Source organism: Molossus molossus, unplaced genomic scaffold, assembly GCF_014108415.1.
Source record: "Molossus molossus isolate mMolMol1 unplaced genomic scaffold, mMolMol1.p scaffold_m16_p_15, whole genome shotgun sequence".
Taxonomy (NCBI): domain Eukaryota; kingdom Metazoa; phylum Chordata; class Mammalia; order Chiroptera; family Molossidae; genus Molossus; species Molossus molossus.
The window spans coordinates 20,533,043-20,558,036 of record NW_023425350.1 but is presented as its reverse complement, the minus strand read 5'-3'; the positions used below and the strand labels follow the sequence as shown (position 1 = coordinate 20,558,036).

The 24,994-nt window shown below is 43.1% G+C and overlaps 1 protein-coding gene across 4 annotated transcripts in view; it reads right to left on the bottom strand.

Moving 5' to 3' along the window:
* The window catches only part of BIRC6 (baculoviral IAP repeat containing 6), a 247,605-nt gene extending 239,658 nt beyond the window's left edge, over window positions 1-7,947 (bottom strand). For all 4 annotated transcript variants that reach the window (XM_036262756.1, XM_036262757.1, XM_036262758.1 and 1 more), the window contains exon 1: window positions 7,623-7,947. In XM_036262756.1, the coding sequence (XP_036118649.1) occupies window positions 7,623-7,947 (325 nt within the window). The remainder of the gene's footprint in view (window positions 1-7,622) is intronic.
* Window positions 7,948-24,994: the final 17,047 nt, after the last annotated feature.

Here is a 24,994-nt window from a genome sequence, read left to right as displayed (position 1 = left end):
GAGAGAGACACATCAACTGGATGCCTCCCGCACCACCCCAACCAGGGCTGGGGACGAACTGAAACTAAGATACATGCCCTTGACCAGAATCAAACTCGCGAATCCTGGTCCACGGGCCTATGCTCTAACTGCTGAGCCAAAACGGTTCAGGGCTCTTCTTTTTTTTCTTTTTTAAGATTTTTCTCTTGATTTTTAGAGAGAGGAAGAGAGAGATAAACATCAATGTGAAAGCACAACATCAATCAGCCACCTCCTGCACTCCTCCCACTGGGATCAAACCTGCAACCCAGGCAAGTACCCTGACTGGTAATCAAACCAGCAACCTTTCAGTACATGGGACAACACTCAACCAACTGAGTCAAAATGGTCAGGGCAACAAGACTTTATTCTTTTTTTTTTTTTTTCTTTCTTTTTTTAATAACAGAATATTTTTGAGACAATGAGCTAAGTACAAATGTTAAGCAAATATTCTGTGAGATAAAGAGATGTTAATTAATTTTTTTTTTTTTAGCCTCACCCGAGGATATTTTTCCATTTTTTGTACAGATAGAGTGGGAGGGAGAGAGAGGAAGGGAGAGAGAGAGAGAAACATCGACATGAACGGACACATCGAGTGGCTGCCACCCGCACAACCAACCAGGGCCGGGGACAAACTGCAACCAAAGTACGTGCCCTTAGCGGGAACCGAACCCGGGTCTCTCCGGACCGCAGGCCGACGCTCTAACCGCTGAGCCAAACTGGCCAGGGCAAGACTTTATTCTTATAACAAGCAAAAACAAGATGAATTCTGCAGGGTAGCAAAAGATGGTATCAGATAAAAACTTCTAGTAAGTTCAAATCTGGAGTTAAGGTAAAAAAATTTAACAGGTTTTAAATAAAAAGGTTTATGCCCTGGCTGGTTTAGCTCAGCGGTTAGAGTGTCGGCCTGCGGTCCCGCAAAGGGCATGTACCTCGGTTGCAGTTTGTCCCCAGCCACTCCATGTGTCCCTTTCATGTCGATATTTCACTCGCTCTCTCTTCCTCTCTCTCCCTCCCACTCTATCTGAACAAAAAAATGGAAAAATATCCTCGGGTGAGGATAAAAAAAATAAAAAAAATAAATTAAAAATTAAAAAAATAAAAATAAAACGGTTTAGGCAAAAAAGTAAAAAAAAAATAGAGAGTATTTACAGAGAGTTAAGAGGAACATTTTTGAACATTAAACATAATGTTTTAAGCACTTTATATGTATAAACAGTTAATCCTGAAAATTAGTAACATTTTCGGCCCCATTTGGCAAAAGTGAAAACTGGAACAGAAACGTTAAGTAATTTAGTCAAGGCTACAGAGTTAAATGGGGAGGAAAAAAGACGAAAATAAGAGCCCTGGCCAGTTTAGCTCAGCGTTTAGAGTGTCTGCCCACAGTTTGATTCCAGTCAGGAGCAGGTACCTTGGTTGTGGTTTGGTCCCTGACCCTGACTGGGGTCATGCGGGAGGCAACCAATCAATGTGTCTCTCACATCTCTCTCTCTCTCTCTCTCTCTCTCTCTATCTCCCCCCCCACCCCGCCCCTCTCCCTCCCTTCCACTCTATCAAAAAAATCAATGGAAAAATATCCTCGGGTGAGGATTAAAAGGAAAAAACAGAAACGAAGATCTTACTCTAAGCCATCTGACTCCAAAACCAGGCTCCTTCCTAACAGATATGAGAAGCTGCAGGAATAAACAGCTAAAGAGAGGGTTGTACCAGTTAATATAAACAATATGATCAAGCGGTATATGTAGAGCAATTTTTATTTTTTTAAACCCAAAGTCCACAAATAAGCATATGAAAACATGTTCAACATCATGTTATTAGACAACTGCAAATTAAAACAATAAGATAGCACTATACACCTATTAGAATGCACACAATCCAAAACACTGACAACATCAAACGCTGACAAGGATGTGAAGCAACAGGAACTCTCACTCATTGCTGTTGTTGGAATGCACAATAGTACAGCAGCTTTGGAAGACAGTTGGGCAGTTTCTTAAAAAACTAAAAAGAGGCCCTGGCCGGTTTGGTTCAGCGGCAGAGCGTCGGTCTGCAGTCCAGAGAGACCCGGGTTCAGTTCCTGCTAAGGGCACGTACCTCGGTTGCAGTTTGTCCCCGGCCCTGGTTGGGTCGTGCAGGTGGCAACCACTCGATGTGTCCCTTTCACATCGATGTTTCTCTCTCTTTCTCTCTCCCTCCCCACTCTAGCTGAACAAAAAATGTAAACATGTCCTTGGGTGAGGATAAAAAAAAAAAAAACTAAACATAAGCCAACCATATGATCCAGCAGTTATGCTCCTTGGTATTTAAACAAATAAAATGAAAACTTATGTCCACCCAAAAGCCTGCAAACAAACATTTATAGCTTTATTCATAACTGCCACAACCTGGAAGCAACCAAGATGTCCTTTAGTTGATGAAGAGATAAAAAACTGTGGTACACCAGACGATGGAATACTACTCAATGCTAAAAAGAAGTGAGCTATCAAGCCATGAAAAGACATGGAAGAAACTTAAATTCTTATTACTAAGTGAAAGAAGCCAAATTGAAAAGGCTATATACTGTATGAATCCAACTATTTAACATTCTAGAAAAGGTAAAACTATGGAGACAGTGAAAAGATCAGTGGCTACCCTGGGAAGGGGTGAAGGAGGAGTAAACAGAGAGAGCACAGGGGAGGATTTTTAGGACAGTGAAAACTCTTCTGTATGGCATGTCATATATATTTGTCAGGACCCACAGAATGTACACCACCAACAGTGAATCCTAACATAAACTATGGACTTGGGATGAATAATATGTTAATGCAGTTTCATTGATTATAACAAGCATACCACTGTCGTGCCAGATATTGATAGTAAGGAAGGCTGTGTGTGTGCTGGGACTCAGGGTGTATTATGGGAACCTGCCTTTTCTGTTCCATTTTACTATGAATCTAAAACTGCTCTTAAAAATCTACTTAAAAAAAAAATGGACAGAGGACATCTCTAATACTTTCAGCAATAATAAAAAAAAAAAAAGTCGCCCTGGCCGGTTTGGCTCAGCGGTTAGAGCATCAGCCTGCGGTCCGGAGAGACCCGGGTTCAGTTCCCGCTAAGGGCATGTACCTCGGTTGCAGTTTATCCCCAGCCCTGGTTGGTTGTGCCGGTGGCGACCACTCGATGTGTCCCTTTCACATCAATGTTTCTCTCTCTCTCTGTTCCTCTCTCTCCCTCCCACTCTATCTGAACAAAGAATGGAAAAATGTCCTCGGGTGAGGATGATAAAAAAAAAAAAAAAAAAGTCAAAGAAGGAGTTTATTTAGCAGTTAGTATATAAGGAAGAATTAATTTACCATACTCATTAGTTTACACCAAACCAAAAATATTTATTAATATTTTACATTAGGCATCCTGGGAAGGAATATAAACATGCAAATAAGGTTCCTTTCACAAGAGGTTTTAAATATAGTTAAATAGGCATCATATATTCTCAAGAAGCTAAATAAAATGGAACTGAAGGAGTTCAAAACAGAAAATATACCACAATAGTAAGCTGACAAATTACTAAAATAAACATTAATACAACAATATATGCCTAAGGGCTCAGTGGATCACTTCAGACTAAAAGAATGAGAAGTCAGGATCTTCTCTAGGTCTTGAAATAATGGATAAGATCTAAATGTCTGGAAGGAGTTGGTGCATTCCAAGAAAGGACAAAAGTACTAAAGTAAGGAAAAGAAATTAAATGAACCAGTTCCACAAAACGAAACAGGGAAACAGCACTAGAGAGACTGGTAGAGGCCAGATCAAAGAGGTCACTTAATGCCAGGCCAAGGAATCAGAAATCTTAACTCTTAAATATTAACAAGGAGTAAATATTTGCCTAACCGACATACATACATAGCTCCTTAATCTAATGGAAGTATATTTATAAACATTTCATGTCAGATACAGGTAATCTGAAAATATATACTAGTAGAGACAGTTAAAAATTCACTATTTTTCTACTGAAATGAATTACGTATACATACAAGTCCTGCTCCCATCTTCTAATCTACCCATGCTATAAACTGAACCCGTCCATCAGACATACTACTCTATCACCAAAATATGGGTTTGGCTGGATTGGTGTAGCTGCACCAAGAGGTCGGAGGTTCAATTCCCAGTCAAGGCATATGCCCAGGTTGTGGGCCAAATCCCCAGTGGGGGGCATGCAGGAGATGACGAATCAATACTCTCTCATCAATGTTTCTATCTCTCTCTCTTCTCCCTTCTTCTCTCTCTAAAATCAATAAAGAAAAAAAAAAGGTATACAGGTTTGGCCCTGGCCTGGGTAGCTCAGTTAAACGAGTGTCCCCGATGTTCCAAAAGGTCACCAGTTCGATTACCAGTCAGGGAACATGCCCAGGTTGTGGGCTAGATCCCAAGTGGGCGCCATGCAGGAGGCAGGTAATCTATGTTTCTTTCTCTCTCTCTCTCTCTCTCTCTCTCTCTCTCTCAAAAAAGTCAGTAAAAACATATTAAAAAAAAAACACTATATGGGTTTGGTTACACCACTCTTCATTCCCTAATTAGAAGATAATGTTAACATTAAAACGTTTTAATGTTAACTACCCATTAACTGGAAAGAGGGGTCATGTTAGGACCATCATCACTACTGGTACCTTCTCTCATTCTATTTCTAGGACTGTAACCCCTATTAATCATTAAAAACAAACCTACTAAATACCTACATATTCCAGGAAAAACATAAAATGCAGCACTCCCTCCGAAATCATCTCAACAGATGACACATAACTCTATACAACCTCTGGTAAGTGCACTTCTCATACATGAAAACATTTCATCATTTGTCCATTATCCATCCCTTTCAAATATGTTCTGTAATCCTTTTATTTTGTTTGCCGTAAACTCATATTTACTTATTTATTTTTACTAAATAAATTTTATTTATTTATTTTTAATCCTCACCAGAGGACATGCTTGTTGATTTTAAAGAGAGGAAAAGGGAGGGAGAAACATCAATACGAGACAAACATTGATGGGTTGCCTTCCTGTACACACCCCAACTGGGGATTTGACCCCTCACCCTAATATGTGTCCTGACAGGAAATCAAACCCACAACCTTTCTGTATAGGGGACAACACTCTAACCAACTGAGCCACATGGGTCAGGGTATATATGCACACACACACATACACATACATACATACATGTATATATGTACACACACACACACATTTTTTTTTTCCTTTACTGATTTGAGAGAGAAAGGAAGGAAGAAGGAGAGAGAGAGAGAGAGAGAGAGAGAGAGAGAAACATCAATGAGAGAGAACATAAATTGGCAGCCTCCTGCATGTCCCCCCCTTCCTCCGCAACTGGGGATTGGGCCCACAACCTGGGCCATGTGCCCTGACCAGGAATTGAACTGGCAACCTCTTGATGCATGGGTCAACATTCAATCACTGAGCCACACCAGCCTATGTGTTTTTATTTACATATTCAATCCTCAATGTATGGGCATCTGCAATTGTATCCAATCCTATTCTTTCCTCATTAACAAATGCCCCAGCATCCCCTACTAAGTCATCCCAAATCAGTGTGCTACGTTTTATGCATCTACCTTCACACTTCTATTATGCACCTAAAACCCTCTTCTTCAATAATCTACCATTACAGTGACTAAGCATATACATATATGTCCAATTTCCCAACCACTTATAACAAATTCCAGCACATATTTTTTTCCAACATGACCTCCAGATATTATAAAGCCCGTGAGACTCCTTTATCTATCAGAAACATTTTAAGACTTCTGTTAATATGGCTTTTTATAGAAATCCAAATACATATACTATGATACCACTTATTCAAAGTTCAAAATTGTGACAGTATTGGATACTGTTTAAAGATAAAAGCATATACTAAAAAGCACAAAGATCTGTATGAAAATGATAAAATCAAATTAAAGATAATGTTTATGGAAGAGGGAGGGTTGGAAGGAGGCGATCCAGAAGGGACACAGAGGTGGTTTCAATTCTCTTTCTAAAGTTTTATTTCTTACTCTTTATACCTTTTTGAATTTGAAATGTTTTTAAGGAGTTAAAGAGGACATCCAATTACTAATGAGTGTCTCCCTCTCATACAAGCTGTATGTCCAAGTTGCAGTAACTGCTCATTGCTACATCTAGAACACCCCTCCTGTCCTTTAAGCCACGAAGAGAAAAATTACAAGCCTACAACCAAAAACTTTCTCAGACATATCTTAGATATGTTCCAAGTTTATATTCTATAGCTATACACAGTCCATTTCTTTCAAAACTCTCACAACAAAAATTAAATCCCTTATTTTGTCTTTGTATCCTTAAATTGTCATTTACTTAAGTGCCTTATTACACAGTAAACTAGAATAACGACCTTTCCTGATTTGTCTATGTTAAAATACAAATGAATTAATAGACCATGTAACTATTCCACTTGGCTAAATGCAGTCATCTATATTATAATTCTGTGCATGAGACTAACTCACTCATATATACTCACTTTTCAGTATCAATTTATAAATCTAAATTAAGTCACTCATTAAAATGCAAATGAAATGTCATCTCAGCCAAACATAACTTGGCCAGGGCAATTCCAAAACACTCCACCCCACTGCACGGAGCATTCACCGCATGAAGACTACGAGTCGTGTCCCTGGACCAACGTGTACACCACCCAGAACTGCTCTACTCCACAGGTGAGACTCAAGACATACCTCCGAATCACAACTTTCGGCTCACTATGGTAAACAAATAGAAAGGGCCTTAAGTTTCACCTCATTATGAACCCCTTAAAGGAATCTACATTTCATACACCGCAGGCTTCGAGTTTCTCGTCACTGAGGGGTAGAAGTTGGAAGTCCCGAGCCAGGGGACAAGGTCTAGGGGACGAGTTCTAGTCTCCCGTGGCGTCCGCCAGAGTCCTCAAGTTGTCGACGGAACAGTTCAGGCAGCTAGCCCGCCTACTTCCCTCCCTACCCCCACTCCAGGGCACCCCACCCCCATTCCCACTCCCACCCCCGGCGCGAAGCCCCCGGTACGTCCCAGCACCTGCAGGTCCTAGGAACGGGGACCCACTTCTATTCTCAAGAAGTGAAGGCTAGGATGTCGGCAGGGACGCTCGCCTCCGGCCAATAGCCTCTCTCTTCGGGACCAACCCTTCGACCCTTTCTCTGATCTGGCTAAAGGCGGTACCGACACCTTCTCCAGGACCTACTCGGGGACCTGGCCTTCTTCAGGGCCGAGATCCGAGGCCTCCCCACCTCTCCCAGAGGACCAACCTACACCGGACGCTCAAGGCCCGAAAGGCAACCCCCACCACTCCCCAACTCGCCCGTCTTTCCTTCCGAGCTGCAGCGCTGAAAAAGCCAAGTCCTACGGTCCTCCTCCATCGGCTTCCGGGCCCCCCTTCACAGCCAAGCCTGAGCCCCCAGCCCTGCCTCCCGCCACCCCGCTCCCGTTACGCTGCTTCCCCTCCTCCGGAGGCCGAGCCCCAGGGCTGGGCGGCTTCCTTCTCCGGCATCCCGCGGGCCCGGCTCCTCCCGCAGCGGACCCGGCCCCCACCGGGCGTGCCGCACACTCACCGCTGAGGGCCGAGGCCTGTAGGGTGGCCCCTGAGGTGCCGTCGATGACTTTGATGGTCCCGCGACTGGTGACGGCCAGGATGGCGTTGAGCGCCGGGTGGTAGGAGAGGCTGTGCAGCCCGTCGGTGTCGCAGCGCATGCAGCCATCCCGCAGCACCAGCCACTCCGAGACCCCGGCTGCTCCCGCCCCCGCCACTGAGGAGCAGCCCGGGCCCGAGGCCGCCGCAGCCGCAGCCGCCATCTTCCGGCCTGCGCTCAGCACAATCACACTGGGAAGCGGCTCAGTGACAGTCCGGGGAGGTGCAACACCACCGCCAGTCACCATCCGGGGCCAGGGGGCGAGAGACGCGCGTTAGCCGGAAGTGAAGTCAGGCGCCGGCACGCACGCGGAACGTCGGACGCGCGCCCGGAGGGGCCAAGCTCGGAGGGGCCAAGCTCAGGGGAAACTAGCGGAGGAGGGGGCGAGAGAGCGGAGGAGGGGCGCGGGCAGGAGGCGGACGGGTGGAGCATGCGCAGGAGGCCTCGCGCGTGCCACGCGCCGCTGGTCTGGCCAGCTGTTCCTCCTCAACGTCCCAGATTCTGTGAACCCCGGGAGTGGCCGCTGCCTGGGCCCGCCCCGCGCCAGGACTCCCGGCGAGGGGAGGTTGGGCTCTTGTGTACTTCCGCTGGGCGGTGACCCTGGCGGGGTCTACCTGTCCGGGACGCCCGGAGGCCCTGTTCTCGGTCCAGCTGCGCCGGGCGGTTGCCAGCACGCGCGTGCAGCTCTTAGGCCGTGGCCGGAAAGAGCGCTCAGGCAGTGGGCCATGGCTCTAATCTGAGAATAAATAGACGGATTTGGAGAATCTGAGCGGCTTCCCCAAACCCGTGTCTGTTATAACGCCCCACCTCGCAAGCCCCGAATCTTTGTTGAACAAAAATGCCAAGTATGAAGTGCTGGGAGCATATAATTAAGTCTAGATTCTCCATACACATTCCACACAACTAGAGTTATGTGAATTATTAGTAAGTGTGCGTGGGTGTTGTGGGGTCACTAGTCAAGTAAATTTACTAATCCCTTTTGGAGAATAACCGCATTTTTTTTTTTACTTTTAATTTCGAAATAAGTATTAGATTCACAGTTGCAAACCCACAAACCCTATCTATGAGAAAAACATTGGACAGACCCAACTTGAAGGACATTCCGTAAAATACCTTACCAGTACTTCTCAAAGATAGAACAAAGGTACATTTTCCGCAGTCTCCCCCAACACACATAATTTTACAAAAGCAGGGATTTGACATTTATATGCTGTGTTTAGTTCTAAGTCATTTTATCACATGTAGATTCCTGCAGTGCAATCAAGATACAGAAACTGGCCCTGGCCAGTTTGGCTCAGCGGTTAGAACGTCAGTCCGCGGACCAGAGAGTCCCCGGATTTGGTTCCAGCTAAGGGCAGGTACCTCAGTTGAAGTGGGTGGCAGCCACTCAATGCTGTCTCTCTCAAATCCATGTTTCTCACTCTCTCTCTTGCTCTCTCTCTCTCACCCTCCTGCTCTATTTGAAGATAAATGCATAAATACAAAACAGGTGAGGATTTAAAAAAAAAATTTTTTTTTAAAGATACAGAACTAGCCCTTGCCAGAGTGGCTTAGTGGAAAGAGCACCAGCCTGCCCAACGGAAAGTCTAGCCTTTAGTGGGTTGCAGGTTGGATCCCCAGCCAGTTGGAGCGCCTGCAGGAGGCAACCAATGGATGTGTCTCTCTCTCACATGAATGTTTCTCTCTCTCCTTCTCCGCCTGCCCCCTTCCCTCCTTCCATTCCACTTCTGAAAATCATCCTTGGGCCCCGCTGGTGTGGCTCAGTGGTTGAGCATTGACCCATGAGTCAGGAGGTTGCCGGTTCTATTCCTGGTGGGGGCACATGCTCAGGTCGTGGGCCCCATCCCCAGTGGGGGCATAAGGAGGCGGCCAGTTGTTGTTTCTATTTCTCCCTCTCCCTTCCTCTCTCTCTCTAATATCAATAAAGAAAAAACAAAATTTTTTTAAGCTCTGAGCCCTCCTATGGTAAAGAATCCTATTTAATTTCCTCTATTTTTATTCACTTATTTTTTTCCACTCCTCACCAAGGACATACTTATTGATTTTAGAGAGAGGGAAAGGGAGAGAGAGAGAGAGAGAAAATTTGATGAGAGAGAGAAACATTGATCAGATGCCTCCTATATGTGCCCCAACCAGGGATCGAACCTGTAACCTAAGTATGTGCCCTGACTGGGAATCGAACGAACCAGGGAATCGAACCTGTGGCGCTCCAAACAACTGAGCCACACCAGCCAGGGCTATTTAACTTCCTTTAACATTTCACAAACTGATGTGACCATAGAATCCTGCAAAACAAACGTATCAAAGAGCACTCTTTGGTGTAACTTGTTTCTTGTCTTTGTGAATATGTATTTTTGTTTGTACTGTACTTGCTGAGATCTCAAAGACTGCAGTTAAGCCCTGGCCAGTTTGGCTCAGCGGTTAGAGCGTCAGCCTGCGGTCCGGAGAGACCCGGGTTCGGTTCCCGCTAAGGGCACGTACTTTGGTTGCAGTTTGTCCCCGGCCTTGGTTGGTCGTGCGGGTGGCAGCCACTCGATGTGTCCCTTCACGTCGATGTTTCTCTCTCTCTCTCCCTTCCTCTCCCTCCCTCCCACTCTATCTGTACAAAAAAATGGAAAAAATATCCTCGGGTGAGGATTAAAAAAAAAAAAAAAAAAAGACTGCAGTTAAGTGTTTCAGGACCCAGGTAAAGGTTCTTTGATTTAAAATGATCATAAAAATGAAACTGGGCAAGACTGGGTGAAGTTCAGCATCAAATGTGTTGTTGATGTCTTTCTGCACATGCAGTTGAGAGCAAATACTCCTGACATTGAGAACATACTGATTTTCATGTTTAAGTCTATTTTGAAGTGATGGCCTTTAAAAAGTCTCCAGTCAAACCATTTGGGGCATAGGTGGTGATCACCTAAAGGAAATACAAATTTCCATTTACAACCTTTCTAGAAAGAGGAATTTGCTGGGATCAGAAATATGGATTCAGAAAGCAGGCCTGATTGACACAGAAAAAGCATTTGACAAAATCCAACATCCATTCAAAGAAAAAAAAACCTCTCAGCAAATTAAAAATAGAAATTTCCTCAACTTGATAAAAAGCATCTCCCAAAAGGCTTGAAACTAACAGCATACTTATGGGTAAAAACTGAATGCTTGCCCTCTAAACTCAGAGGCAAGGACATCCATTCTCACTACTCCTTTTCAACACAGTACTGGAAGTTCTGAAACTTAACAGAAGTCACTGAAACAAGGCAAGAAAAAGAAATAATAAGCAGATGCCCTGGCCAGGCAGCTCAGTTGGTTACAGCATCATACCCATATGCCAACATTTCGGGTTCAATCTCCAGTCAGGGCACATACAAGTAGCAACCAATGAATGCATCAATGAGTGGAACAACAAACTGCGCGCTCTCTCGCTCTCTCGCGCTCTCTCTCTCTCTCTCTCTCCACCTCTCTCTCTCTCTTTCTCTCTCTCTCTCCCTTTCTCATCTTCTCTCCAAAAATCAATAAATAACATTTTTAAAAAACAGCCTGGCCAGGCCCTGGCCGGTTTTGCTCAGCGGTTAGAGCATTGGCCTGCGGTCCTGAGAGACCCGGGTTCGATTCCCGTTAAGGGCATATACCTCAGTTGCGGTTTATCCCTGCCCCGGTTGGGGTTGTGTGGGTGGCAACCACTGGATGTGTTTCTCTCACATTCATGTCTCTTTCTGTCTCTTCCACCCTCTCTCCCTCCCACTCTATCTGAAGATAAATGCAAAAATATCCTCGGGTGAGGATAAATAAATAAAATAGTTAAGATGGTACCCACTACACACCTAGTAGCATGGCTAAAATCCAAAAAACTGACAATATCAAATGCTGGAAGGATGTGAAGCAACAGGAACTCTCATTCATTGCTGGTAAGAATGCAAAATGGTAGTCTCTTTGGAAGACAATTTGGCAATTTCTTACAAAGCCAGATGTAGTTTCAGCATATGATCCAGCAATGACACTCCTATTCAATTATGTGCACACAAATATTTACAGCAGCTTTATTCATAATTGCCAAAACCTGGAAGCAACTAAGATGTTCTTTAATAAGTGATCAGAGAAACAAATGTGGTATATCCATACAATTAATTATTGTCCAGTGATAAAAGAACTACTATCAAGCTGTGAAGGGCATGGAGGAAGGTTAACTACATACAGTCAGCCCTAGTTTATCGTGGTTAATCAGTTCCAGACTCTACCGCGATAAGTGAATTTCCACGAAGTAGGATTCTTTATTTATACATAGTCGTTCCTTGACACTTCGCGCTTCGACTTCAAATATAGTATAATATTTGAAAAAACCGCGATAGAGTGAAGCCACAAAAGTCAAAGCGCATAATGGCAAGGGACAACTGTATTACTAAATGAAGGAAGCCAAACTGAAAAGACTGTATACTGTATGATTCCAGTTATATGACATTCTGAAAAAGGCAAAACTATGCAGACAGTAAAAAGATCAGTAGTTGCAATTTGTGGGGAGAAAGGAGGGATGAACAGGTGGAGGACAGGATGTCTAGAGCAGTGAAACTATTCTGTGATCTATAATGGTGGATACATGATATAACGCATTTGTCAAATATACTCACAAAAAAGGAACCTTAATGTGAACTATGGACTTCAGTTAATAATAACATGTCTGTATTGGTTCATTTACTATAACAAATATACCATACAAAAGCAAGATGTTGATTATAGGGGAACTGAGTGCAGGGAAAGGGTTACATGGGATTCTCCGGACCATCTGCTCAATTTTTCTAAAACTAAAACTGTTCTAAAAATTAAAGTCTACTAAAATGGTAAACTTTATCTTCATTTTGAAAAAGGTTTTAGCCCTAGCCGGTTTGGCTCAGCAGTTAGAGTGTTGGCCTGTGGTCCAGAAAGACCCAGGTTCGGTTCCCGCTAAGGGCATATACCTCAGTTGCAGGTTGTCCCTGGCCCTGGTTGGGTTGTGCGGGAGGCAGCAACTCGATGTGTCCCTTTCACGTAGATGTTTCTCTCTCTCTCTCTCTCTCCTTCCCACTCTATCTGAACAAAAAATGAAAAAATTTCCTCGGACAAGGATTAAAAAAATAAATAAAAATAAAATAAAAAAGGTTTATACTTTTTTTTTTTTTTGGTATGTGTCCCTAACAAGAACTCAACCCAGGACTCTCTGGTCCGCAGGCCAATGCTCCAACCGCTGAGCCAAACCGGCCAGTGTAAAATAAAAAAGGTTTGTAAAATTCAGTCAGAATAAAAGAGGAACACATCCACATTTGTTTCTCATCATTAAGACGGTATTAGAGTCCTCCCTCCCCCATTTTTTCCAAATACAGTTTTGTTTCATATCAGTGATATCCTGATGTCCTTCCTGGAAAGAGGCCAAAGCTAGGGCTGTTACAGGATGTGTATATTTGGGATGTGAATCTTATGATTTATAGGAGGAAAATGCTGTCAGGGGAACAATAGCATGTTAGCTCCAAATATTGCATCTAGTGCAAAAGATCAGACGTATGAAGCTAATAAATATTTGGGAGGTACTGTTTTTTAAAAATGACTCTGTAGATTGAAGTCATTGCCACCCAACTGCATTCCAGGAGACGGAAGTGAAGGCTAGTGAGAGTTAGTCATAAAGGCAGGAGAAGAAATTAACAAAGACTATTCCGTAGAGCCCTGCACGGTGTGGTTCAGTTGGTTTGAGTGTCATTCCCTTGCCAGTTTGATTCCTGGTTAGGGTACATGCTGGGGTTGCAGGCTCGATCCCTGGTGGGAGATATACAGGAGGCAGCAGATTGATGTTTCACTCTCACGTGGATGTTTCTCTCTCTCCCTTCATCTCTCTCTAAAAAAATTCAATAAAAACATATTTTTTTAAAAGACTATCCAGGTGAGATTCATGAGTATCAATATCTGAGAATTCCATCGGTGCTGAAGACCATTCTATTTCTAGATGTGAGTTGTTGCAGAAGTTGGACCCACTAGAACAAGCAAAAGTAGATTCAGTTTCTGCTGACATATTAAATCCTGTGATTTGAGTTTATTTGGTAAATCAGGTTGTTAATCCTAGCGAACACCTAGTAAAGCAGGAATTGGAAAGAATCAGAGTGTGAATGAACAGAGTCAAGGAATTAACAGGCAAAGAAAAGGCTGGCTCAAAATAAAATAAACCCCAAACAATTCAATTAAAAAACAGGCAAAAGACCTGAATAGACACTTCTCTGAGGAGGACATACAGATGGGCAACAGACATATGAAAAGATGTTCAATGTCACTATTCATCAGAGAAATGCAAATTAAAAGCACAATGAGATGTCACCTCACACCTGTCAGAATGGCTATCATTAATGAATCAACAAACAAGAAGTGTTGGCGAGGATGTGGAGCAAAGGAAGTCCTTGTGCACTGTCAGTGGGAATGCAGATTGGTGCAGGGAATGTGGAAAGCAGTATGGAGTTACCTCAGATTAATTAAAAATTGAACTTTCTTTATGTCCCAGTGATTCCACTTCTGGGAATTGATCCCAAGAAACCTGAAACACTAATTCAAAAGAATATACAGGGATGGGCAAAAGTAGGATTACAGTTGTAATACAAATAAATAATACAATAATTAAAAATAATACAAGAATAAACTTGTGTTTCATGTACTCACAACTATAAACTTACTCTTGCCACTCCATATGTATCCCTTTGTTCATTGCTGCACTGTTTACAATAGCCAAGATTTGCAAGCAGCCCAAATGCCCATTAGCAGAGGAGTTAATAAAAAAAGTTGTGGTACAGCCCTGGCCGGTTTGGCTCAGCGGTTAGAGTGTCGGCCCGAGGACCAGAGAGTCCCAGGTTTGGTTCCCACTGGGGGCACGTACCTCCGTTGTGGTTTTCCCCGGCCCCGGTTAGGGTCGTGTGGGTGGCAGCCACTCAATGTGTGTCTCACATCGATGTTTCTCTCTCTCTTCCTCCCTCTCTCCTTCCTGCTCTATCTAAAGATAAATGCAAAAAAAAATGTCCTCAGGTGAGGATAAAAAAAAAAAGTTGTGGGCCCTGGTCGGTTTGGCTCAGCGGTTAGAGCGTCCGCCTGCGGTCCGGAGAGCCTCGGGTTCGGTTCCCACTAAGGGCACATACCTCGGTTGCAGTTTGACCCCGGCCCTGGTTGGTCGTGCGGGTGGCAGCCACTCGATGTGTCCCTTTCACATCGATGTTTCCCTCTCTCTCTCTCTTCCTCTCTCTCCCTCCCACTCTATCTGTACAAAAAATGGAAAAATGTCCTCGGGTGAGGATTAAAAAAAAAAAAAAAGTAGTGGTACATTTACACAATAGAATACTACTTGGCCATAAAAAGAAGGAAATCTTACATTTGGGACAAAACAGATGGACCTGCAGAGTATTATGCTAAGTGAAATAAGCCAGTCAGAGAAAGATAAATACCATAGGATTTCATTTATATGTGGAACAGACTGGCAGCTGTCAGAGGGGAGGGGAGTCGTGGGGCTGGGTGAAAAAGGTGAAGGGATTAAACAAACAAAAAACCTGATAAGCCCTGGCCAGTTTGGCTCAGTGGTTAGAGTGTCAGCCTGCGAACCAATGAGTCTCGGGTTCAATTCAGGTCAAGGGCACGCACCTCGGTTGCAGTTCCTCCCAGGCCCTGACTGGGGCCGTGCAGGAGGCAACGAGTGGATGTGTCCCTCTCATGTCAATGTTTCTCTCTCTCTCCCTCCCACTTTTAACTGAAGATAAATAGAAAAATATCCTCAGATTAGTATTAAAAAAAAACAAAAAACAAACAAACTCATAGACACAGACAACAATATGGTGATTACCAGAGGGAAAGGGGGGTGAGAGCAGGAGAATAGGGTAAAGAAGGGATAAATGGTGGCGGAAGGAGATTTGACTTGGGGTGGTGAACACACAATACAGTATACAGATGATATAGAATCATACACTTGAAACCTATATAATTTTATTAACCAATGTAATCCCAATAAACTCAATAAAAATAAAAAACAAATACAATGTGAAAAAGAAAGTGAAAAGGCTTGGCAAGCTGGACAGAAGTTTAGCTTTGAAATTTGTTTTAAAAAAATACTTTCTTGAAACCAAAACCTAAAAATTCATGCAGAGTTGCCAAGAAAGAAAAAAGTAAAACTTAACCTTTGCTTTTGATGTACACATGTTCAAAAAGTATATCATTTTTATTGTTTTACACAAAATAAATGATGATTATGTGGCAATGCTAGGTTTAAATGTTTTCTTTATTGAATTATTATTATTTTTTTATCCTCACCTAAGGACATTTTTCCATTTTTTGTTCAGATAGAGTGGGAGGGAGAGAGAGAGAGAGAAACATTGACCTGAAAGGGACACATCGAGTGGTTGCCACCCGCATGACCCAACCAGGGCTGGGGACAAACTGCAACCGAGGTACGTGCCCTTAGTGGAAACTGAACCCAGGTCTCTCTGGACCGCAGGTCGACGTTCTAACCGCTGAGCCAAACCAGCCAGGGTTCTTTATTGAATTCTTGCATAAAATTTTAATTTGTAATGGTAAATACAATTTCCCCCAGAAAGATTATCTTTCTTTTTTTTTTTTTTTTTTTTAAAGGATTTTTTTTTTTTTTTTTTTTTTTTTTTATCCTCACCCGAGGACACCTTTCCATTCTTTGTTCAGATAGAGCAGGAGGGAGAGAGAGAGAGAAACATCGACGTGAAGGGACACATCGAGTGGCCGCCACCCGCACGACCAACCAGGGCCGGGGACAAACTGCAACCGAGGTACATGCCCCCAGCGGGAACCGAACCCGGGTCTCTCCGGACCGCAGGCCAACGCTCCAACCGCTGAGCCAAACCGGCCAGGGCAAGATTATCTTTCTTGATTATGCTATAGAGTACTATGAGGTTTTTAACATTGTACTATATATGCATTTTTTTTTTTTAATCCTCACTAGGGGATTTTTTTCCCCATTTATCTTCAGATAGAGGGGGAAGGAGAGGGAGAGAGAGAGAGAGAGACATCGACATGAGAAAGAAACATCGACTGGTTGCCTCCCACAGGACCCTAACCAGGGCTGTAGACTGAACCCCAACCGAGGCACATACCCCTGGCCAAAATCGAACCCGCGTCTCCTTGGTCCGCAGGCCGGGGTTCTAACGCTCACTCAAACCAACCAGGACTACATTGTGCTATATTTTTAAATTATAGTTTACCATCACTCTTGAAAGGACTCTTATTTCCTTATATAGGTCAATCTTTCAAGTCCCATTTTATAAGCAATTAAAAAAAATTTTTTTTAATTCTCATCCAAAGATATTTTTCTATTTATCTTCAGATGGAGTGGGAGGAAGGGAGGGAGGGAGAAACATTGATGTGAGAGAGACAGGGTCAGGGACGAACTACAACCGAGCTACGTGCCCTTGACCACAATTGAACCCACGACTCTTTGGTCCACAGGCTGATGCTCAGCTGCTGAGCCAAACCAGCCAGGGAAAGCAATATGAAAAAAAAAAAAAAAATTTGTTTTTATTGAACTTTCTTAGAGAGAGCAAGGAAGAGGAAAAGAAACATTGATGTGTGAGAACATTGATTGGCTGCCTCCTGCATGCCCCCCACTGGTGATCGGGCCCACAACCTGGGCATGTACCCTGACCAGGAATTGAACCAGCAACCTCTTGATGCATGGCTCAGTGCTCAACCACTGAGCCACACCAGCCGGGCAAAACAATATGAAATTTAAGTTAAATGTTTTTTGTAAATGTTTGTCTATTTTAAATGAATGATGACTTTATGAGATATGCTATCTGAAGACTAAAGTATAAATACATCTGTTTTCCCAATATACAAGAAAAATAAAATTACTTAAATGTCCATTTTTTGTGTGTGTGTATTTATTTCATCATGTTTTCATGATTTGGGAAATTGTTTTTTGTATCTCTTTTTATATTTAAAGTGTGAATTTAAGACTTTAAGAATAACCAATGGACATAGACAACAATGTGGGGGGGTGGAAAGGGCGAGATGGGGAGGAGGGTATCTTGGGGGGAAAAGGAGAAACATCTGTAACAAAAATAAATGAATAAAAATTGGGGGAAAAAAGACTTTAAGGTTATATTTTAATTCTAGGCACTTTGCCTCAATGTTCTATTTAAATTTAAAATGTCAGACTTCCGGTCAAGTTGGTGGGTAGGTAAACGCAGTATCGCGTCCTCCCACAACCACATCCAAGTTACAACAAAACTACAGAACAACCACCATTCAAAACCGTCTGAAATCATGCTGAATGGCAGTCCTACAACTACGGGATTAAAGAAGCTGCATCAAGACTGGTAGGAGGGGCGGCGGCGTGAAGGGCTGGTCCCACACCCACGTGTGGCGGATAAAAATCAGGAGGACACCTCGGCTGGGAAGGTCCTTCCTGAGGACTGAGGGGTCCCCGTCCCACACCAGGTGCCCTGCTCAGGGTTCCAGTGCCAGGAAGAGAAGCCCCCATAAATTCTGGCTGGAAAAACCAGCGGGAACTGAGGCTCAGGGAGGCTGAGGCGGCTGGAGCCCCAGGCAGCTCCTTAAAGGGCCCGTGGACGAACTTATCAGACTCTCTCCCTCTAAGCCTGGAGGGGAGGCAGCTCAAGGGGCACCAGAGACATACAGGGAAGAGCTGTTTGGCACTGGAGCGAGGGCTGGAGAGGGGGCTTTCTCCGGGAAAAACGTGCTGTCAGAGGCCTTTGTTCCTTTCGTGAGCCCTGCCCTGGGGCGGCAGACAGCCGCCATATCTGGGACTCCAGCAACCTGACTCACACTGGTAGCCCCACCCTGCTGACTCCCTGAGGCCCCGCCCCGCCCCACCCAACTTTCAGGCCCACCCAAACTGTTGGCACTTGCTTAACCATAGGATTGGCTTGACTTAGATCCTGCTTCAGGTTTTCCTAAATTTTTTCTTTTTTTTAATCCTCATCCGAGGACATTTTTCCATTTTTTGTACAGAGTGGGAGGGAGAGAGAGGAAGAGAGAGAGAGGGAAACATCGATGTGAAAGGGACACATCGAGTGGCTGCCACCCGCACGACCAACCAGGGTCGGGGACAAACTGCAACCGAGGTACGCGCCCTTAGCGGGAACTGAACACGGGCCTCTCCGGACCACAGGCCGACGCTCTAACCGCTGAGCCAAACCGGCCAGGGCTTCCTAAATTTTTTCAAACGAGCAGCATCTGGTCTCAGCTAGCCCCATACCACTCGTTAAGTAATACACAGAAACAAACACAGGGAGGCAGCCAAAATGAGGAGACAAAGAAACAGGTCCCAAATAAAAGAACAGAACAAAACCCCAAGAAAAGAACTAAGCAAAATGGAGATAAGCAAGCTAACAGATGCTGAGTTCAAAATACTGCTTATAAGGATGCTCAGTGAACTCAGTGAGGGCCTCAAGAGCATGAAAAAGGACCAGTCAGATATTATCGATGCACAGTTAGAAACGAAGGAGGCTTTAACTGAAATAAAGAATAATTTACACAGCTTCAATAATAGAGTACGTAAATCCAAGGAGCAAACCATCAATTTGGAATATAAGGAAGCAAAAAACACCCAATCAGAACAGCAAAAAGAAAAAAGAATCCAAAAAAATGAGGATAGTGTAAGGAACTCTGGGACAACCTCAAGCGTGCCAACATTCGCATCTTGGGGGTGCCGGAAGGAGAAGAGAGAGAACAAGAAATCGAAAACCTGTTTGAAACAATAATGGCCGAAAACTTTCCTAACTTGGTGAAGGAAACAGACATATAAGTCCAGGAAGCACAGAGAGTCCCAAACAAGATCAACCCCAAGAGGCCCACACCAAGACACTTCATCATCAAAATGCAAAAGGTTCAAGACAAAGAGAGAATCTTAAAAGCAGCAAGAGAAAGGCAGCTTGTTACCTACAAGGGAGTTCCCATAAGGCTGTCAGCTGATTTCTCAAAAGAAACTTTGCAGGCCAGAAGGGAGTGGCAAGAAATATTCAGAGTGATGGAAAGCAAGAACCTACAACCAAGATTACTCTATCCTGCAAAGCTGTCATTTAGAATTGATGGCCATATAAAGACTTTCCCAGACAAGAAAAAGTTAAAGGAGTTCATCACCACCAAACCGTTATTATATGAAATGATGAAGGGTCTTTTTGTTTTTGTTTTTTTTGTTTTATCCTCACCCGAGGATATTTTTCCATTTCTTAGTACAGATAGAGAGGGAGGGAGAGAGAGGGAGGGAGAGAGAGGAAGGGAGAGAGAGTGAGAAACATCGACATGAAGGGACACATCGAGTGGCTGCCACCCGCACGACCAACCAGGGCCGGGGACAAACTGCAACCGAAGTACGTGCCCTTAGCGGGAACCGAACCCGGGTCTCTCCGGACCGCAGGCCGACGCTCTAACCGCTGAGCCAAACTGGCCAGGGCGATGAAGGGTCTTTTTGAAGAAAAAGATAAAATATATGAACAAACAAAATAGCAATGAATACATATCTATCAACAATGGAATCTACAAACAAAATGAACAGATAGAACAGAAACATTCTCATAGATACAGAGAACATTTTGTTGGTTGCCAGATGGGAGGGGGTTTGGGGGAATGGGAGAAAAAGGTGAAGGGATTAAGAAGTAGAAATTGGTTGCTAAACTGACAAACCTCAAAGGGAAAGGGGCTGGGGGGGTGGGAAGAAATAAACCAAAGAACTTATATGCATAACCAATGGACACAGACAATATTGTGGGAAAAGGCGGGAGGGAGGTGGGAGTGGGGAGGAGGGAGTCAATGGGGGAAAAAATGTAGAACATCTGTAATACATTCTACATTCAACAATAAAGATTAAATAAATAAATAAATAAATAAATAAATTTAAAATGTCCTCATTAATTTTAGATGGGAAATGAGGTTGTATATTAATGGCTGAATTTTGGCATAATATCTGTGTTTTATCAATAAAGGCTGTTATGTTGTGGAGGAGAAATGATTCTTTGTAGTAATTTGCATAAACTTACTAGGTTTGTGTGAGGTTTTTTGTGCTTCAAGAATGACTTAATCTTCAAATGTGTCAATGTTTCTTTAAAAAAAATTTTTTTTTTCTTTATTGATTTGAGAGAGAGAGGAAGGGAGAGGGAGAGACAGAAACATCGATTAGAGAGAACATTGATTGGCTGTCTCCAACATGCCCCCCACTGGGGACATGGCCTGCAACCTGGGCATGTGCCCCAACCAGGAATCGAACCGGCTACCTCCTGGTGCATGGGTTGATGCTCAACCACTAAGCCACACCAGCTGTGCTGTCAATGTTTGTTGATATCTTTCTATTACATGTTTTTTACCACTCCTGCCTTCCTCATGGTTTTCTTGCTTTTCCTATGATAAGTATGTGATACAGTATAAAATGGGAAATCAAACAGATTACCTCATATGTATGATGCAGTGTTTGGAAGAATGTACTGATGTGCGATTTATTTTGAAATGCATCCAAAAATATGTATGTATGTATGTATGGATGGATAGATAGATAGAGGAATGAATCCAAGTGAATAGATATATGATAAAGCAAGTATAATAAAATGTTAGTGGTGGAATCTAAGTGATCAGTATATAGATGTTTACTACGAAGTCTTTCAACTTTTGTGTTTGAAACTTTTTATAATAAAATTTTTTTTTAAGTGCATATCAGGCCCTGGCTGGTTGGCTCAGCAGTAGAGCATCAGCCCGCAGACTAATGAGTCATGGGTTAAAGTTAGGCCAAGTGCATGTACCTCTGTTGTGATTGGTCTCCGGGCCTAGTTGGGGTCGTGTGGGAGGCATCCAATGTGACCCTCAAACATCGATGTTTCTCTCTTTCTCATTTTCTCTCCCTCCAACTCTGTCTGAAGACAAATGGGGAAAAAAAAATATATATATATACATACACACAAACACACACACACACACACACACACACACACACACACACACCCTCAGGTGAGGATTTTTAAAAAAAGTTCCCACCAGAATGAAAAAATAAAATTTAACACAGCCCGACTGGTGTGGCCCAGTGGTTGAGCATTGACCCATGTACCAAGAGGATGTCGGTTTGATTCCTGGTCAGGGCACATGCCCAGGTTGTGGGCCCGATCCCCTTGGGGGGGCATGTGGGAAGCAGCCAAATGATGTTCTCTCTCATCGATATTTCTCTCTATCTCCCTTTCCCTTCCTCTCTCTCTAAAATCAATAAAGAAAAAAAATTAACACATAATCTCCCTCTACCTCCTTCCAAAAGAATTCTATTCTAGTGCAGCTTTGTCACACTATCTAGTGACTATAAACAAGCTGCTAAAGCTTCCTAACTCAGTCGTCTCCTGCGTTAAATTATAAAACTGGACAAAATCAGCAGTTTCCAAATGTCATTTTATGTGTTGGCGGCACCAGAGTCATTCTACAGCCCCACCCTAGACCTATAAAATTAGGATTTCATGGAATCTATATTTTCACACAAGTACCTCAGTAGGGTTTGATACCAGGGTTGGAAACATTTTGACTGTAGTCTCTTTCTATTCGGGAAGGAGTACCTGTTTATATTGAACCCTTCCTTAGGAACACGTTCTTAAATTTTCCAAGGCCAAGGGATCTTGTTAAAATATAGATTCTGGGCCCTGGCTGGTTTGTCTCAGTGGTTAGAGCATCAGCCTGCGGTCCTGAGAGACCTGCGTTCGGTTCCCGCTGAGGGCATGTGCCTCAGTTGTAGTTTGTCCCTGGCCCTGGTTGGGTTGTGCGGGGTGGCAGCCACTCAATGTGTCCCTTTCACATCGATGTTTCTCTCTCTCTTCCTCTTTTTCCCTTCCACTCTATCTGAACAAAAAAATGGAAAAATGTCCTTGGGTGAGGGTAATAAATATATATATTCTGCGAGCAAGGGTCTTAGATTCTGCATTTAACAAGTTCCCAGCTATGAGGCCAGTACTGCTGATGCCTAGACCATATTTCCAGAAGCAAAGAGCTAGAATATTGGAAGTAAAAGGGCAACCCACTATACTTGCATGGGCTCAGTTTTCCTTCATGACCAAACACTCACAGGAAGTGAAGTATGCTGAACATCTTACATTTTCTGAATTTTACATAGAATAACCATAGGAAAATGCCTAGGACCTTTTTGGTGTGAGCTGCCATTATTTATGGAGAAAAGCTCAATGTGGCATTTAATTGAAAGAATACCTGATCCACTTACCTTTGACACTTCCAGACAACCATAATAAAATTCACCAGGCTCTTCTGGACTACAGATAGACACCTTTAGAAGTTACAGATATGATAAGAGTAAGCAGAGGATTGCACCCTGAGATTAAAGAAAAAGGACAAAACAAGCAAGCAAACAAACAAAAACCAGTGGGAACTAAATGCCTGAAAAGTTCATTTGCTTTCCTCATTACTTTCATACCCTATCTGACTCATCTTTCTAATAATAATTTTGCAAACATTTATTGAGAATTTGTTATGCTCCAACGACTGTGTTAGATATTTATTAAGCACCAACTACATACTTGGCACTAAGGATAGAGAAAACAACAACAGAAACAGAACAATGAAATATACATCATGATCTCTGTCCCTTAGGGTTTAAGTCTTGTGAGTGGACAGATATTAAACAAATCATCATCAAAATAAATGTGATTATAAATGTGATAGGTGTATAGAGGAAACACAGTGCTATGAAAAAGTGTAAGGGGAAATTGTTTTGTTTTGTTTTGTTTTTTCTTTATTGATTTTAGAGAGGAAGGGAGAGATAGAAACATCAATAAGAGAGAACATCAATGGGATGCCTCCCGCATGCCCCCACTGGGGATTGGATCTGCAACCTGAGCATGTGCCCTGACTGGGAATCAAACCAGTGACCTCTTGGTGCATAGGTCGACACTCAACCACTGAACCACACTGGCTGGGGCAGGGAAAACTGTTTTAGAGTGGAGAAGTCAAGTCAGGCTTTTCAACATAAGTGGAAGTCAAGCTGATATCTAAAACCTAAAAAGGCAATACCAGATGAAGAGGAAAGTATTTAGGAGTATCTTGGAAAAAAAGGATATTCTGGGCAGAGAATATTCCGTATGGAGGCAGTGGGGCATTTGGCTTGTTCCAGTCAGTAGAGCTGGAGTTGAGTTGGTCATGGGAAGAAGGCATAAGGCAAGGTTCAATAGAAAAGCAGGGGTTTATCTTATGTAGGAATTGGTAGGTATAAGACTGAGAATTTAGACTTTGTAGTAAGTGCAAAGGAAAGCCGTTTCACAATGGAGTGAGAGAATCTGATTTGCCTTTAACAAGACCACTCTGGCTACTACATGAAAAGTAAAGTTACAGGCAACAAGCAGGGTCAGACTAGGGAATGGTGACTCAGTCACTCACCTCAGATGCAAAATTTGAAGAGCTGCCAGAAGCTCAGTGACCCAGATAAATCAGGTTGTGTTGTTGTTGTTGTTTTTTTAATTCTCACCCAAGGATATTTTTCCAATTATCTTCAGATAGAGTGGGAGGGAGGGAGGGAGAGAGACAGAAGCATCGATGTGAAAGAGACACATCAATTGGTTGCCTCCCGCCTGACCCCAACCAGGGCCAGGGACCGAACCACAACCAAGGTATGTGCTCTTGACCAAAATCAAACCTGAGGGCAGATGCTCTAACTGCTGAGCCAAACTGGCCAGGGCTAGATAAATCATGTTTTAAAGCAATATTTTTTAAAAAATCAAATCTATAAACTATGGCTTACAGTCTAGCTCCCTGTTTCTGTAAATGAAGTTCTATTGGAACCAGGGCTAGAAATAGCTTAACAGGATTGTGCAAGAATAGATCCTGTCTTTACTTAAAATTTTTACTTTTGCCCCCTTTTTGCATTTCGTTTGATTTTTTAATATTTCATTAAGCCCTGGCAGATTTGGCTCAGCGGTTGGAGTGTCGGCCTGCGGAGCAGAGAGTCCTGGGTTCGGTTCCCGCTAGGGGCATGTACCAAAAAAAAAAATTTTTTTAATAAAATTTTTTTTCATTACGCCCTGGCTGGTTTTGCTCAGTGGTTGGAGCATCAGCCTGCGGACCAGAGAGTCCTGGGTTCGGTTCCCACTAGGGGCACGTACCAAAAAATAAATAAAAATAAATACAAAAAATATTTCATTAAAATACAATTTATTTGATTATGGGATTTTGCCAACCCACTTAAGTATTGCCCCTAAGGCAAGTGCCTTGCTTGCCTCACCCTACAAGAAAAAAATAGGAAGACCAATTAGGAGATAGTTCATCTTTTCATTCATCCAACAATGCCATACAATTATAGTCTC